Source organism: Aegilops tauschii, chromosome 1, assembly GCF_002575655.3.
Source record: "Aegilops tauschii subsp. strangulata cultivar AL8/78 chromosome 1, Aet v6.0, whole genome shotgun sequence".
NCBI classification, from domain to species: Eukaryota; Viridiplantae; Streptophyta; class Magnoliopsida; order Poales; family Poaceae; genus Aegilops; species Aegilops tauschii.
This window is the reverse complement of record NC_053035.3, coordinates 217,056,126-217,067,982: the sequence shown is the minus strand read 5'-3', so window position 1 is coordinate 217,067,982 and position 11,857 is coordinate 217,056,126. Positions and strand designations below refer to the sequence as shown.

The 11,857-nt window shown below is 43.3% G+C and overlaps 1 protein-coding gene across 2 annotated transcripts; it reads right to left on the bottom strand.

The window, feature by feature from the left end:
* Positions 1–485: 485 nt before the first annotated feature.
* On the bottom strand, positions 486–7,361 carry LOC109756015 (probable phosphoribosylformylglycinamidine synthase, chloroplastic/mitochondrial). Of its 2 annotated transcripts, none has more exons than XM_020314887.4 (4): positions 6,809–7,361; positions 5,736–5,830; positions 1,447–5,651; positions 486–793 (listed from the first exon to the last, which is right to left on the bottom strand). In XM_020314887.4, the coding sequence occupies exons 2-3, from the start codon at positions 5,799–5,801 to the stop codon at positions 1,452–1,454; spliced, it is 4,266 nt and encodes a 1,421-aa protein (XP_020170476.1). In that variant the 5' UTR covers positions 5,802–5,830; positions 6,809–7,361; the 3' UTR covers positions 486–793; positions 1,447–1,451. The 2 variants fall into 2 exon arrangements, with proteins under 2 accessions (XP_020170476.1, XP_020170477.1); XM_020314888.4 differs by having other exon boundaries at positions 7,209–7,361.
* Between the last annotated feature and the right edge of the window lie 4,496 nt (positions 7,362–11,857).

Here is an 11,857-nt window from a genome sequence, read left to right as displayed (position 1 = left end):
CCTCCGCCCTCCGCGGCCTGCAGCTAGCAGGCGCCCTGCCTCTACCTCCCCTCACCGCCGTGTTGGCCGCCGCCCCGGCCATCCCTCTAAGCTCCGTCGCACCAAAAAACAACTCCGGTGATCCCCTGCATCCTCACCCCTAAAATAGATAATGCTGTGGTTTTGCAGATGGTGGGGCTAGTTCTTCTCCGGCAAGGTCTGACCAAGAGGGGAGGAAGAAGAAGAAGAAGGAAGAAAAAGAAAAGTGACTGGCGCGAGGAAAAATCTCAGGCACATGAGAAATATCCCGTAAAAAAAAGTAAGCTACAAGGTTAACAAGTCAAACTACCCAGCGCTAGTTAAGCTCGCGAGCAATGAGCTTTTGTCAACAATGTGTAAATGTTGTCCTCTTAAGGATACCCCAAACTGAAACCATAATCCCAAATATGTAACGGGCAACACTACAAAATGGATATGCTCAGCAGAAAGAAAGCTGATAGGATACATTTTATGTTGCCGGACAGCTAGAGCATGGTATTATTGGATAAGGCGAATGGTTGCAGAAGAAGCATATAGCTCAATTCAGCTAGTGAAACATAATTATGCTCGCAGGCAGCGCCTGTACAGGCACTGTCCAATTGAGAATAAGTAGCACAGATATTCCAGCTCAAAGAACTGAGAAATGATGTCTGTCACTTGAGCTCTTCGACCGTGATAATTTCACAGGCATAGTATTGAGTTGATCCATGGCCACATCAGCTCTACAGCAGAATGCCCAAGCTCTAAGCAGACATACGGGCCACAAATTTGGTCCCTGTAAGTTCGAGGATAGGAAAGGTAAGGAAATATTTAGGATTTCGAACGTCAGATTTTTTTAGCATGGCAAATCGAACGCCCGAGATGGCAATTTCAGTTTTTGCCAGGAATTGCCATGGCTGCTAAAAGAAATGCCATCCCCATAACAACATAGTTTGCCATAAAAAACATTCGATTTGCCATGCCTATAGTTATATCTCAATTCCGAATATTTATTTCATGGCAGTATTGTACGAGACCCCATGAATAGAGGGACATAATACAATCCCTAGCACCAATTTTTTATTCTTTCTATTGCAGTGAAGCACTGAGCTAGAACATGAGAGATCCTGGATGTCTAATACGAGTAATTAATTTTTTAGAATTTTAATACGAGTAATTATCACTGCACAAATAACAATGTTCAAGCACAAAGCGGTGTTCAAGCTAACACGGTACTACAATGAAGATCGAACTAAGAGAAGTTACAAGGAACTTAGAATAACAAGGACGCCATTTGCAGAATGAGTGGTTTAGATGTAGACGAGAGCAGCAGACTGTCTAGTTAACGGACCAGCCAGAGATCTAACTATAGGGAACCAAAAGTTTTCTTAAAAAAAAACTATAGGGAACCGTAAAAAATGGTGAAAATGTTTCAGGAGTATGATTTACCTTATCTATGAACACCATTCTCTTGCATTCTGGAACATGCGCAACCAAGGACTGGGACCACTCTTCTCAACCTGCCACTCCTTGGGATACCATGGGTATTGCCACATCATAAAGGAACGCTCCGGATGTGGCATCAGCGCAAGGTGCCTTCCATTAGGGGAGCAAAGAGCCGCAATACCAAGCGGAGAGCCATTAGGGTTGAAAGGATAGACCTCTGTGACGTTATTAGCATCATCACAGTACCTCAGAGGAGCCAGATTATATTTCACAACATCAGACAAGACATTTTCATCTGGGAAGAAGGCTCTACCTTCACCATGAGCACTCCAAATGCCCAGTGTAGAGCCTTCCATACCTTTGAACATTATAGAAGGAGAATCCCCTATGGCCACACTGATAAACCGACATTCAAAACGCCCAGATTCATTGTGAGTGAACCTTGGCTGGGACATGTCTCCACCTGCACCAAGCGAGCCTCCAATATCGGGTCCTGGTACCCAACCAAGAAGAGCCATGAGCTGACACCCATTGCACACCCCAAGGCTGAATGTGTCTGGCCTATTGTAGAACTCCTGGAACTGCTGTATGAGGGGCTGGTTGAACCTGATAGATGCAGCCCAGCCTTTCGCTGAGTCAAGAACATCTGCATAGCTAAATCCACCAACAAATGCGATCCCACGGAATTCCATTAGATCAGCCTTCTGGTTCAAGAGATCCGACATTGTGATGTCCCACGGTTCAAAACCAGCAGCATGGAATGCAGCAGACATTTCCCTATCACTGTTGCTCCCTTCTTCGCGAATGATGGCAACCTTCGGTTTCGAGGATGCAGACAGTAGTTTCTTGTCTGTGAATTTGGGCGTAAAAGACAAATGCCATAAAGGGGATGTTCGGCTTTTTAAGCCTTCTTTCTCAAGCTTGACACAAGATTTCAGCCGCTGTAGCTCCTCAAGCTGAAAGCTTGTTTCCTCCCACAAATCTCTGAGGTCTGAAGTTCTTTCTTTCAAACGCACCTCACCATCAACAAGTAGCTCTATTTCTGGTGCTGCGGTTACTTGTCCTATCACATCAGCAGAAACCCCTGCTGCATTAAGTTTTTGCTTCACTAGATCAAGGTCATCCAAATGCACTTCAATTACAAGACCAAGCTCTTCCGCAAAAAGTGTTTGAAGAAGGTCATTATCTTTTGATTCTATGTTGAGGTTAACACCACAGTTACCAGCAAATGCCATCTCAAGAATAGTGACAATAAGCCCACCATCACTAATGTCATGACCGGCAGAAATCAGACGTTCACTGAGCAATTCTTGAACAACCTCAAAGACCTTTTTCAAGTAAGGGACATCTTCTATGTCTGGGCAGTCATTTCCAATTTGATCAAATGCTTGTGCGAGAGCAGAACAACCAAGTCGTCGCTTTCCTTTAGCCAGGTCAACATGCAACAGAACCCCATCCTTCCCAAGCTTTACATCTGGAGTAACAGTCAAGGTTATATCAGGACATGTCACATAAGCACTGATAACAAGATTTCCTGGAGCTTTGACTAGCTCGCCATCACATTGAGCTGCCATAGAAAGACTATCCTTTCCTCCATCAATTGCAATACCAAGTTGAATCATGCAGTCAGCCATTGCGACAGCAGCATCATACATATCTGCTCCCTCTCCATCAATCTTTGCAGCATACATCCAATTGCCGCTTGCTTTGACGTCAGCAAGAGATGTAACTTTAGCCCAAACCAGATTGGTCAATGCCTCCCCAACAGCAAGCCTTGCCATGGCCTCAGGATTAAGTAAACCCTTTATCGGTTGTTCTCCAATGGCACAAGCACCACCTGTAAGATCTGTGTAAGTCTGTGCAATTACAGCAACATCAGCAAGTGGAAGTTGGAGAGGGCCAACCGTCTGCTGTTGTGCAACAAGACCTGTCACACACCTGTCAACCTTAGTGGTCAAGAAACGCTTTGAACATACAGAGGGAAGCTTCAATACTCGCTTAAGAACATCCATCAGTGTAACCTCGGGTGCTATGTCTAAGGGCTCACCCGATCGAGAAACGCGCTTGAATTCAAAGGTCTTCTGAGGCATATCTCCTAAAACCTTTTCAAGCTCAAGATCAACAACAGGTAGTGGTGGCGGAAGGCCACTCAACTTCGCATGCTCCACAGCAGCACCGTCAATCAAAACAATTTTTCCACTACCATCAATTTCACCAAGGACAGCCATTGAAACTCTTTCTCTCTCACAAAGTGACTGCAACAGGTTTCTACTCTCAGGCTTCACCAATAATGCATCTTGTTCCTGGTATTCAGCACCCCAGATCTCCAACACAGACAATGTGTGATCACCAACAACAATTGAGCGGATGTCAATTTCAGCACCCTTAGGATAGATTATTTCTTTCACAACATTGCAGTTTCCTCCAGCTCCCTGATCATGAATGCTGATGATTGGATTCTTCTCCCCTATTTCTGCACATGCCCTGATCACGCGATATAATTTCTGTGCCATCTCAGCATCTCCCCGCTGAACTGCATTAAAATCGAGCTCTGCATCATTCTGTCCGCTAACCATACTTGAGGCAGCACCACCACCCATACCAATTCTGTATGCTGGACCACCAATCTTCACAACTAGCATGCCAACTTCTGGATCCCCTTTCGATATGTGTGCATGGTCAATCTGCCCAATTGCTCCACTGAACATTATTGGCTTCAGCCATTCACGGCGCTCCCCGTTTGGCAACCTAGAACCAAAATTTCTTGTAAATCCCTGAATTAAAGGCTCGCCAAACTTGTTCCCATAGTCAGAAGCACCGTCGCTAGCATCAATAAGAATCTGCAATGGAGAAGCTAAGTTTGATGGGTATGAAAAGGATGAATCCTCCCAAGGTGCGTATGATTCTTCAATTTGAAGGTTTCCAACACAATAACCAGCAGTTGAGGCAACAACAAATGAACCTTTTCCAGTGGCATGCGTGTCTCTTATACGACCACCTGCACCTGTTTCAGCTCCTGGGTAGGGTGCCACGGCACATGGAAAATTATGGGTTTCTGCTGTGAACAGAATGCCCAGTTCACGCATCATAAGGGATAACGGTGAAGTGGAACCTGGTAGTGCTGGACGTAGGTGATTTACAAGGGTCCCTTTTATTGCGCTCGAGTTATCCTTGAATCCAATAATAGAGTTATTAGGGTTAGCCTTTAAGGGACTCTTTACTAACTGAAACAAAGTACTTGGCATGGTCTCTCCATCTATCTCAAGCTTTCCATTAAAAAACCAATGTCTGCTGTGCTCACTATTGGATTGCGCTATGTCAAAAAGTTCCACGGTAGTTGGATTGCGTTTGATGTCATCTCTGAAGAGGTGAGTGTAGTACTTGATATCTTGTTCATCAAAAGCCAGCCCCATTTTAAGATTTATTTCCTCCAGTGCTTCCCTTCCCTTTTCCATGACTGGTATAACACTGACAGGTTCTGGAACTACATCTGACCGGAATGATGTGAGCTTGCTAGGATAAACACACTCTGTCATCCTGTCATGAACCAGAGCAGCAAAGCTGTTGAGTTGGCTTTCATCAAGTGGGTCACTACCAGGCTGAAGGCACAAAAGATATCTTCTAGACCTCTCCAGCCGAGTTACTTCCATTAAAGATAGAGCTTTACAAATTGAGACAGCATTAGTCGAGAAAGCTGTCGAAAATGTCATCCGGGGACCAACCTCAACAAGGAAGGAATAAGGACTCATAGAAACCTCCTCCTCCAGAAGGCTCCCTGTTTGTAAGTTGTCAGGTTCATAAGTTTCTGCTAGGAGCCACTTAAGTGTTGCAAGCTTCGCAGAACTTAGTGAATCCTCCAACTCAACATTAAAGCATTGCTCAGTCTTTATATCAATAATATTAGAAGAAACCTTTGCCTGCACTTTCCTGAGTAACTCCTTGGCCTCACTCTCTTGAAGAAGTGGTTTGCGATAAAAGTGAATAATCCTTGAAACTAATTCCATGTCATCAACAGATGCCTCTATCAATGGACTATTAACTCCCCTGGATACTGCAGCAGTGAGAGCAGGCATTGTTCTGATATTTGGCACAATAGCCCTTTGATTAGGTAAACGGCAAAGATGACGTAGGTCCAGGCAATGTCGAACCACTCGTGGCCTTCTCAAGGGAAGGTGTCTTGTGGAGATAAAACTACTCCTTTGTTTTCCCTGGTACAAAAAGAGAAGAACATGAGAATGATTACTTGCCGAAAAGAGAAGCATATTTAGTTGATAATTCAACTGGGTGCATACCATATTACTAGGAAAGCTTTGAAGACGTAGCATATTGCTTCCCGTCATTTCAGCATGAGATGCCATATTCACGAAACCTAAGATCCTCCAAGAACCTGTGAACCACCGAACGGAAAATCAGGCATTGAGCCGCTGAGCTTAACTAAAGTTAGCTCTAAAAAATTAAAAACAACAAAATTATTTTGTGTCATTAGCAAATATTGAACTCGGGAATTTATTTCATTATATTTTTACGATGTAAGCAAAAAGGATATATGTACACACATACACATGTCAAGACCAAGGTCAATATGTTTGTTCATTGTTCCAGGATAGAAATCACGTTGAATGAAAATACAGTGGTTAGACTGTGCAACGAGAAACAAACAACTTGCTTATTTTATCAAAATATTCATGAAATTTTTAGTAGTTTCAGCATTCACATACTCACATAGACAGGGTTCTTTCATTGAATCGGAGAGTTCTCTTATATGAAATGAATAAAGTGGGTTGAAATCATAAGAGGGTCTATCAAATGCAAGATAGTTCAACTGTTTTTTGAATGGTCAGATAGTTCAACCGCAGCTACATGAGCGATTCAGCAAACCACATTACCAACCACACACACAGTGGCGAATCCAGGGTGAAAATTGAGGGCGGGCTCAAAGTTAACAGTGAGGAAAAAAAGCCATTTTCTCTCAATCCTTTAGTTCAAGTAAGGCCAAATTTTCCAAGAATACTACTGGGAACATGTAATATTTGCAAAGAAAAAAGGATCTGTTTAGCAAAAGATTCAATATCTCATATCCTATAATTCAAATAAGCTAAAAAAATCCTAGATTACTAGGTACATGTAGTGTTTACTGGATCTTTCTAGCAAAATAGCCATAGTTTTGAACCAACATGTTTGACCATACTGTGTTGGGTTCGGGAATAACAGAAAGACATTTGAATTACTAGCAAAACAACTGTGCAAAGTCTTTCTATTCATTTCTACAAATAAGAACCGAAATCAATTGATGGACTAATTACAACAACTACTAACTAGCTAATATAACTAGTTGCCACAGAATCGGTTCTAAAATCTTAACAACCTTCAGAAGTTCAGAACAATGCAGCAGCCGGACGACCAGAGCACGGCGCCGGAGCCGTTGACAACCGCAAGTCAGCGGAGGAAAATAGGCAGAGCAAGCCCCCCGCCGTCGCTGACGGACCAGACGAGCAGTGTTGCCGAACTGGTTGCAAACGGTGATGCCGCCGGGCGCCTGCACGTGGTTGCGTGGGTGACCACGGCGATGAAGGGGACTAGGGGAGGTCGGCTCTCAGCCGGTCGCCGTCGGGAACGGCGCGAAGACTGCGGCCAGTCACTGCTTCCGGCAGCGGCTACGTCGATGGCGTGCGGACGGCTAGGCTAGGGACTAAGGTGGTACGGAAGAAAGGGCAGCGCAGTGGAAGGAACGGAGACCGGCGCCGGCGACTCGAAGGGCGGCGCACCTGAGCGCGTGCGGACGAGGCGGCGCACAGCGAGGACAGGGACAGCAGTATCGGGACGAGCGGCGGCCGAATAGGGATTCTTCACTGCCTTTTGTTTCCCTTATTCTTGGGCCGTTGGAGTTGCGCCTCTGCATGATTGGGCCTCTGGCCGACGAGGTCATGCGGCCTACAGCTTCTCAGGAAACAGTTTCTCTCGAGTCATCACTAGAGAAAACGGGAGAAAACGTTTTTTTCCCAAAAAAAATAGAGAAAACGTTTCCCCTCACGTTAGGGTTTTTCTCCTCGTGGCGACGACTCCAGCCGCCATTGAGATCGACCTTCCCCTTCCTTCCTCCTGTTGGGAGCAAGAGATAGGAATCACCGCTCGGTGACAATCTTCATCGGGCAAGAGCAACAAGATGAGCGAGAGGGCTTCGGCCTCAGGGTCAGGCTCGGGAACAAGTGATGCGGAGGCGGTGATATGTGAACTAGCGCTCAAAGAGGATGATCTAGTGGACGTGGTGGTGGAAGAGGACGAGCTGCCTCCAGAGGCAACTCGATGGATGGCGATTGCGCGGGTGCACATGGAAAAACCCTATAGCCAGTACTGGTTTTTTAGAAACATGCGAGTGGCTTTGGATCTTGCAAAGGAGGTAAAAATATGGACGCTTAATGATAATCTATATACACTGCAATTCCAATTCCTGGGAGACGGGAACGAGTGACCGTGGGCATTCCGTGGCAATGTTGTTGTCCTTGCAACATATGATGGGTTCACAAAACCATCGCTTGTACTACTAGATTCCATTGAGATATGGTGTCTGATCCATGCTCTACCTAATGGGGGAAGTAATGGTTTTGTACTATAAATAGTGGTGGTGTTGGCATATTTGGTGCACCAGCCTTACACAGTTAGTGGTGGCGTTGCTTTTTAATATTGTGGGCCTAGTTGTACTGACAATGCACAAGTTAGTGGTGGCATTGGATTTCTATGAACGCCGTAGGTAATTAGTCTACTGTTGGCGTCATGATTCCTCGTACGCCAGAAATAATGTTTGCCTTTTTTTATTAAGGTAAGAATATTATTTGAATTAATTTATCATGTGTTTTAAGTATTTATTAATTATAATGATAAAAAATATCGGTATTACTTTATTAAAGTGATAATATTATTTTGTAAATGGTAAACATTTATATTATATTTTGAGTCTTTTAATTGTTTTACCTTTTTGTTGTTTGCAAATGGTGAACATTTTAATATTGTATTTTTAAGTCTTTTATTATTTTTTGAGTCTTCTAGTTGTTAAAGTAAGAATATTTATTATGAGTCTATTATATTTTGAGTGCTTTTATTATTTTTTGAGTCTTTTTGTTATTAAACTAAGAATACTTATTTTGAATATTTTATTATTTTGGGTCTTTTATTATTTTGAGTCTTTTTATAAATTATTTTGGACTCTTTTTATTTTATGAGTCTTTGTCTTTAGGTGGTGGTGTTGCTTTAATTTCTCTTCTGGCTCACTAGCCTATTGGGCCTAGCCCAACAATGCATCTAATTCCGACGGTCTCCGGTGCTGAGGTACACATCTACACCTCCCCCTCTCACTGTCGGATGTCGTAGAACAAGTCAATTTGTTTTTCCTCTCCTTGAGGTCAGCCCGGTTTGATTCCCAATGCTAGGGTTTCGGCGATGAAGACCATGGTAGGCGACGACGCACCTCGGCTCCAATCCTCGGTGAGCATCTCCCTCCGATTTTCCAATCAACACCACGACCATTTAGGAGCCACATCCATTTAGACCTAGGACAATTTGAGGAAGCCCATCATTGGAATATACAAGCCAAGTTCTATAATGGAAAATTCCCACTAGTATATGAAAGTGATAACATCGGAGACTCTCTATCATCAAGATCATGGTGCTACTTTGAAGCACAAGTGTGGTAAAAGGATAGTAACATTGCCCCTTCTCTCTTTTCTCTTATTTTTTATTTGGGCCTTTTCTCATTTTTTGGCCTCTTTTTTTCATCCGGAGTCTCATCCCGACTTGTGGGGGAATCATAGTCTCCATCATCCTTTCCTCACATGGGACAATGCTCTAATAATGAAGATCATCACACTTTTATTTACTTAAAACTCAAGAACTAAAACTCGATACTAGAACAAAATATGACTCTATGTGAATGCCTCCGACGGTGTACCGGGATGTGCAATGAATCAAGAGTGGTATGTATGAAAGAATTATGAACGGTGGCTTTGCCACAAACACGATGTCAACTACAAGATCATGCAAAGCAATATGACAATGATGATGCATGCCATAATAAACGAAACGGTGGAGTTGCATGGCAATCTATCTCGGAATGGCTATGGAAATGTCATAATAGGTAGATATGGTGGCTGTTTTGAGAAAGGTATATGGTGGGTGTATGGTACCGGCGAAAGTTGCGCGGTACTAGAGAGGCTAGCAATGGTGGAAGGGTGAGAGTGCGTATAATCCATGGAGTCAACATTAGTCATAAAGAACTCACATACTTATCACAAAAATCTATTAGTCATCGAAACAAAGTACTACATGCATGCTCCTAGGGGAAGGGTTGGTAGGAGTTAATCATCGCACGATCCCGACCTCCACACAAAGGATGACAATCAAAAAAAATATCATGCTCTGATATGTCTCCATCGTATCTACTTTTCTAAACACTTTTGCCCTTGTTTTGGACTCTAACTTGCATGATTTGAATGGAACTAACCCGGACTGACGTTGTTTTCAGCAGAATTGCCATGGTGTTATTTTTGTGCAGAAATAAAAGTTCTCGGAATAACCTGAAACTTCATGGAGAATATTTTTGGAATTTATAAAAAATACTAGCGAAAGAATCAAGACCAGGGGGTCCACACCCTGTCCACGAGGGTGGGGGCGCGCCCCCTGTCTCGTGGCCCCCCTGAGGCTCCACCAACCTCAACTCCAACTCTATATATTCACGTTCGGGGAGAAAAAAACCAGAGAGAAGGATTCATTGCATTTTACGATATGGAGCCGCCGCCAAGCCCTAATCTCTCTCGGGAGGGCTTATCTGGAGTCCGTTCGGGGCTCCGGAGAGGGGAATCCGTCGTCGTCGTCATCATCAACCATCCTCCATCACCAATTTCATGATGCTCACCGCCATGCGTGAGTAATTCCATCGTAGGCTTGCTGGACGGTGATGGGTTGGATGAGATTTATCATGTAATCGAGTTAATTTTGTTAGGGTTTGATCCCTAGTATCCATTATGTCCTGAGATTGATGTTGCTATGACTTTGCTATGCTTAATGCTTGTCACTAGGGCCCGAGTGCCATGAGTTCAGATCTGAACCTATTATGTTTTCATGAATATATGCGAGTTCTTGATCCTATCTTGCAAGTCATTAGTCACCTACTATGTGTTATGATCCGGCAACCCCGAAGTGACAATAATCGGGACCGTTCCCGGTGATGACCATAGTGAGGAGTTCATGTATTCACTAAGTGTTAATGCTTTGGTCCGGTACTCTATTAAAAGGAGGCCTTAATATCCCTTAGTTTCCAATAGGACCCCGCTGCCACGGGAGGGTAGGACAAAAGATGTCATGCAAGTTCTTTTTCATAAGCACGTATGACTATATTCGGAATACATGCCTACATTACATTGATGAACTGGAGCTAGTTCTGTGTCACCCTATGTTATAACTGTTGCATGAGGAATCGCATCCGACATAATTATCCATCACTGATCCAATGCCTACGAGCTTTTCACATATTGATCTTCGCTCAGTTACTTTTCCGTTGCCACTGTTACAATTACTACAAAACTGCTTCTATTACCTTTGCCACTGTTACCGTTACTTCCATACTACTTTGCTACTAAATACTTTGCTGCAGATATTAAGCTTTCCAGGTGTGGTTGAATTGACAACTCAACTGCTAATACTTGAGAATATTCTTTGGCTCCCCTTGTGTCGAATCAATAAATTTGGGTTGAATACTCTACCCTCGAAAACTGTTGCGATCCCCTATACTTGTGGGTTATCAAGACTATTTTCTGGCGCCGTTGCCGGGGAGCATAGCTCTATTCTTTGAGTCACTTGGGATTTATATCTGCTGATCACAATGAGGAACTTGAAAGACGAAAAAACCAAGATTTATCCCTCAACTACGAGGGGAGGTAAGAACCTGCCATCTAGCTCTGCACTTGATTAACCTTCTGTTATGAGTAAACTTGTGACACCTAAACCTCCTTCTACTATTAATTCTGATATGTCGCATGTTATTGATGATGCCACTTCTGCTTTGCATGATACTTATGATGAAACTACTTCTATGCTTGATAATACTGTGCCATTAGGTGAATTTCTTGATGAACAACTTGCTAGGGTTAGAGAGATTGAAATTATTGAAACTGATAATATTGATGAAAGTGATGATGAAGATTCTCCCCCTAGATATGAATTGCCTGATGTACCTGAGGGTTATGTTATGGATGAAGAAACTGCTAGAGATTTTCTTGCTTGCAATGATAGATATGATCTTAAGAAACTGTTAGCGAAGCTGAAAGAAAAATCTTTGAATGCTAGAATGAAATATGACCCTGCTTTTGCTACTTCACCCATCTGTATTTCCGATAAGGATTATGCTTTCTCTGTTGATCCTGAG

What these genes read in the sequence shown, in the direction of transcription:
- LOC109756015 (XM_020314887.4), bottom strand. Translation starts at nt 5,801, where the DNA reads ATGGCATCTCATGCTGAAATGACGGGAAGCAATATGCTACGTCTTCAA. An exon ending in AAAGCTTTCCTAGTAATATG is followed by an intron (nt 5,652 to 5,735) that starts GTATGCACCCAG and finishes TTTTTGTACCAG; the next exon opens with GGAAAACAAAGGAGTAGTTT.